Below are 4387 nucleotides of genomic sequence, written 5' to 3'. Positions count from 1 at the left end.
CTGTACAGCGGGGACGAGAGCAGCGGCCGAGAGTGGTCGAGGATGCTGGAGGAGGCAGTGCAGGAGGCGGTCGAGAAGAGAAGGACTCTGCGGAAGGATTCAAGCTCATGCAAGCCCCTCCGACGGCCAGCTCTCCGAAAGCTCACCATAAAGGGAGACCCGGAGAATATCCTGCCGCTGAAAGTGAGTAGGATTCCGGGTGCTGGGATGATGAGTGAGTGGCCCATTTTGTGAGGTATGCTGCTGTGTGTGTGTGTGTGTGTGTGTGTGTGTGTTTCTCTCTCTCTCTCTCTCTCGTAGGGAAAGGAGGTCTGGTATGGTGATGATAATGATGATGATGATAATGATGATGATGGTGATGATGATGATGATGAAAAGTAAGCTATCTATCTATTGCCAGATGCCTTAATCCCATAAGGGGTGGCCACAAACAAATCGCCTCCATGTCACCCTGTCCCCTGCTATTTCGCTGCCCTGCCTCCAGCTCACACCCCCCTCTCATATACCTCTCTACACCATCCCTCCATCTCATCCTCAGTCTCCCCCTCCTCTCCCCTCCTCCACCTCACTCACACACACTCTCCTTGTTAGTCTCTCATACACTTCTCCACTCCATCCCTCCATCTCATCCTCAGCCTTCACCTCCACTCCCCCTCTCCACCTCACTCACACACACTCTCCTTGTTAGTCTCTCATATACTTCTCTACTCCAGCCCTCCATCTCATCCTCAGTCTCCCCCTCCCTCTCCTCTGCCTCACTCACATACACTCTCCTAGTCAGTCTCTCACTCCCCATTGTCTCCACATGGCCAAAGCATCCTCAATATATTCATTTTTCCGTCAGGTGTCAAAGCCAGAAGAAGATGAGCAGGGCATGAGTTCAAATTCGTCAACTTTAACATCCAACGGGCTAGAGGGCACGTTCAAAAGGCTCTCCCACTCGCCCAGATTGAACAGCACCTTCGGGAAATTGCCTCGTTCAACCAATTTGGAAGGCTCGGTCAAAAAGGCAGCTCGTTCACCCAATTCCCTAATGAAGCAGCTACTACAGGCACCCAACTGCCTAACCCCGCCTCGCTCTTGGCTCTCCCCAAGCAAAAGGCAGAAGGGGAAGGCAGGAAAGACAGAGGAAGGCAAGGGTGAGGCAGGAAAGGTGGAGGAAGGCAAGGGTGAGGCAGGAAAGGCAGAGGAAGGCAGGGGGGAACAGGAAAATTTATCCGTAACATCACCCAGGTTTTGGATCTCCCCAGCGAAGAGGCGGAAGACGAAGATTGATAAGGAGAGCGAGGAAGGGCAACAGAAAGCAAAGGAGGAGCGACAGAAAGCTAAAGATGTGCAACAGAAAGCTAAAGAGGTGCGACAGATAGCAAAAGAGGTGCAACAGAGAGCCAAGGAGGAGCGACAGATAGCTAAAGAGGTGCAACAGAGAGCAAAAGAAGAGTCGGTGAGGCTTAGGGTTGGGAAGAGGGGACGAGAGGGGCGAGGCTCTCCTGGGACGAGGGCAGAGGACGAGAAAAGACCCAGGAGACCAGTCAGCTGTGGTCCCAGTGCTGTATATGAGAGGAGACCAAAGGTGAGAGAGACCTAATTGTATTCAGTCCATATCCCCTTCAGGTTAGTGTCTGTCTACCTATCTATCTATCAGGGTTGGCATAGATTAAATCAGTGACTTATTTGCTTTAAAAAAACATTATTACTGTATTTTTTTTAATAATATGTTCACAAAATCAAAATCTAAAGGTTAATAAAAGTGGTGTAAGAGTTTGTGTTGTTATTCATATATTCAGATACGTAAGCAATAAGTCAGCTGATTTTGGAGAATGGTACCTCTAGACATTGCTGCATTATATGACAGAAAAAGTATTTTTACATTTTTCTGTCTGTCTGTCTATCTATTGCCAGACACCTTAATCTCATATGGGGTGGCCACTGACAAATCTCCTCCATGTCGCCCTGTCCCCCGCCATTTCACTGCCCTGCTTCCAGCTCACACCCCCCTCTCTCATATACCTCTCCACTCCATCCCTCCATCTCATCCTTGGCCTCCCCCTCCCTCTCCCCCCTCCACCTCACTCACATACACTCTCCTCGTCAGTCTCTCATATACCTCTCCACTCCATCCCTCCATCTCATCCTTGGCCTCCCCCTCCCTCTCCCCCCTCCACCTCACTCACATACACTCTCCTCGTCAGTCTCTCATATACCTCTCCACTCCATCCCTCCATCTCATCCTTGGCCTCCCCTTCCCTCTCCCCCCCTTCAGCTGATATACCTGGCCTACCCAATTATAATTCCCCTCTACTCCCTTCCTTGGTGGTAGGTAGTGACAGCCATCATCCACTCACTTGATGTAGTGCTGCCTACTTCTTCCTTCCCCTTTCTCACTCTCTTTTGTGTCAGTCCTCTTCTCTTTGTTTCTTTTTATAATTAGAACTATCTCACTTTCTCACACACAGGTCAACCAAGGTCGTCCCTTCTCGTTCGCCCCACGGACACCCCCCTGCTTCGAGCCGTCACCTCTGGCCCTATGACTAAGGCCTAAGGTAAACAAGAGCCAGAGAATGAGAACCGTCAGAATAAATTTGCCGCAAGAGTAGTGAGAGTGATTGTGGTGTTTTATCTATCTGTCTGTCTATCTATGTATCTATCTATCTGGCCATCTGCATTATCTGTTATCTATCTGTGTGTGTGTGTGTGTGTGTGTCTCTCTCTCTCTTTCTGTCTAATTATTAATCTATCAGTCCATCTGTCTCTTATCTATCTGTCTCAGTCTGTGTCTAATTATCAGTCTATCTATCTATCTATCTATCTATCTGTATGTCAGTTAGTCTTTATATTTATCTATCTATCTATATATCTATCTGTCTCAGTCTGTCTACCTATCACTCAGTCAGTCTCAGTTTGTCAATCTATCTATCTATCTTTGTATATCTGTCTGTCTCAGTCTATCTACCCATCACTTAGTCTATCTATCAATCTATTTATCTATCTACCTATCACTCAGTCTGTTTATGTCTATCAGTCTATCTGTCTATCTATAGCCAGATGCCTTAATCCCATATAGAGTGACTGAACAAATGACTTCTATATCACCCCATACACCTCTCTCTCTCTCTCTCTCTCTCTCTCTCTCTCTCTCTCTCTCTCTCTCTCATACCTCTGCACTCATCCTTGGCCTCCCCCTCCCTCTCCCCCCCTCCACCTCACTCACATACACTCTCCTCATCAGTCTCTCATATACCTCTCCACTCCATCCCTCCATCTCATCCTTGGCCTCCCCCTCCCTCTCCCCCCCTCCACCTCACTCACATACACTCTCCTCATCAGTCTCTCATATACCTCTCCACTCCATCCCTCCATCTCATCCTTGGCCTACCCCTCCCTCTCCCCCCTCCACCTCACTCACATACACTCTCCTCGTCAGTCTCTCATATACCTCTCCACTCCATCCCTCCATCTCATCCTTGGCCTCCCCCTCCCTCTCCCCCCCTCCACCTCACTCACATACACTCTCCTCGTCAGTCTCTCATATACCTCTCCACTCCATCCCTCCCTCTCATCCTTGGCCTCCCCCTCACTCTCCCCTCTCCACCTCACTCACATACACTCTCCTCGTCAGTCTCTCATATACCTCTCCACTCCATCCCTCCATCTCATCCTTGGCCTCCCCCTCCCTCTCCCCCCTCCACCTCACCCACATACACTCTCCTCGTCAGTCTCTCATATACCTCTCCACTCCATCCCTCCATCTCATCCTTGGCCTCCCCCTCCCTCTCCTCCCCTCCACCTCACTCACATACACTCTCCTCATCAGTCTCTCATATACCTCTCCACTCCATCCCTCCATCTCATCCTCAGCCGCCCCCTCCCTCTCCCCCCCTCCACCTCACTCACATACACTCTCCTCATCAGTCTCTCATATACCTCTCCACTCCATCCCTCCATCTCATCCTTGGCCTCCCCCTCCCTCTCCCCCCCTCCACCTCACTCACATACACTCTCCTCATCAGTCTCTCATATACCTCTCCACTCCATCCCTCCATCTCATCCTTGGCCTCCCCCTCCCTCTCCCCCCCTCCACCTCACTCACATACTCTCCTCATCAGTCTCTCATATACCTCTCCACTCCATCCCTCCATCTCATCCTCGGCCTTCATAGCATAAGATACAATACAGTAATGATGCAACACAGCACTGGTTGGCACTGCAGATGACCCGTTGATGTGCGTGCCGGACTGGATGTTGCATAATTTCGCCGAGCCCATAGCACAGGAAGTTGTATGGGGTCGGATAGTGAAAGAACGAATAATTGAGAGTTTATACATAATCAGACTGAAGGGGTTGTAGCAGTGTTTTTATTGTTATATTTAGATTAGGCAGGGCAGTG

At 49.8% G+C, this 4387-nt stretch overlaps 1 protein-coding gene across 1 annotated transcript in view; it reads left to right on the top strand.

Annotated features, from left to right (window-relative positions):
* LOC145395638 (rho guanine nucleotide exchange factor 39-like) overlaps positions 1 to 2613 on the top strand; it is a 12391-nt gene extending 9778 nt beyond the window's left edge. The window contains exons 7-11 of the mRNA XM_080269207.1: positions 1 to 183; positions 845 to 900; positions 961 to 1114; positions 1256 to 1573; positions 2457 to 2613. The exon at positions 1 to 183 is cut by the window's left edge and continues 27 nt beyond it. Coding sequence (XP_080125333.1) covers positions 1 to 183; positions 845 to 900; positions 961 to 1114; positions 1256 to 1573; positions 2457 to 2531 — 786 coding nt within the window. The 3' untranslated portion in view covers positions 2532 to 2613. The remainder of the gene's footprint in view (positions 184 to 844; positions 901 to 960; positions 1115 to 1255; positions 1574 to 2456) is intronic.
* Positions 2614 to 4387: the final 1774 nt, after the last annotated feature.

This window comes from Coenobita brevimanus, chromosome 32, assembly GCF_032717465.1.
Source record: "Coenobita brevimanus isolate Jiangsu-jjx chromosome 32, ASM3271746v2, whole genome shotgun sequence".
NCBI classification, from domain to species: domain Eukaryota; kingdom Metazoa; phylum Arthropoda; class Malacostraca; order Decapoda; family Coenobitidae; genus Coenobita; species Coenobita brevimanus.
Note: the sequence above shows the minus strand (reverse complement) of the source record. Positions and strands in the feature narration are given on the sequence as shown.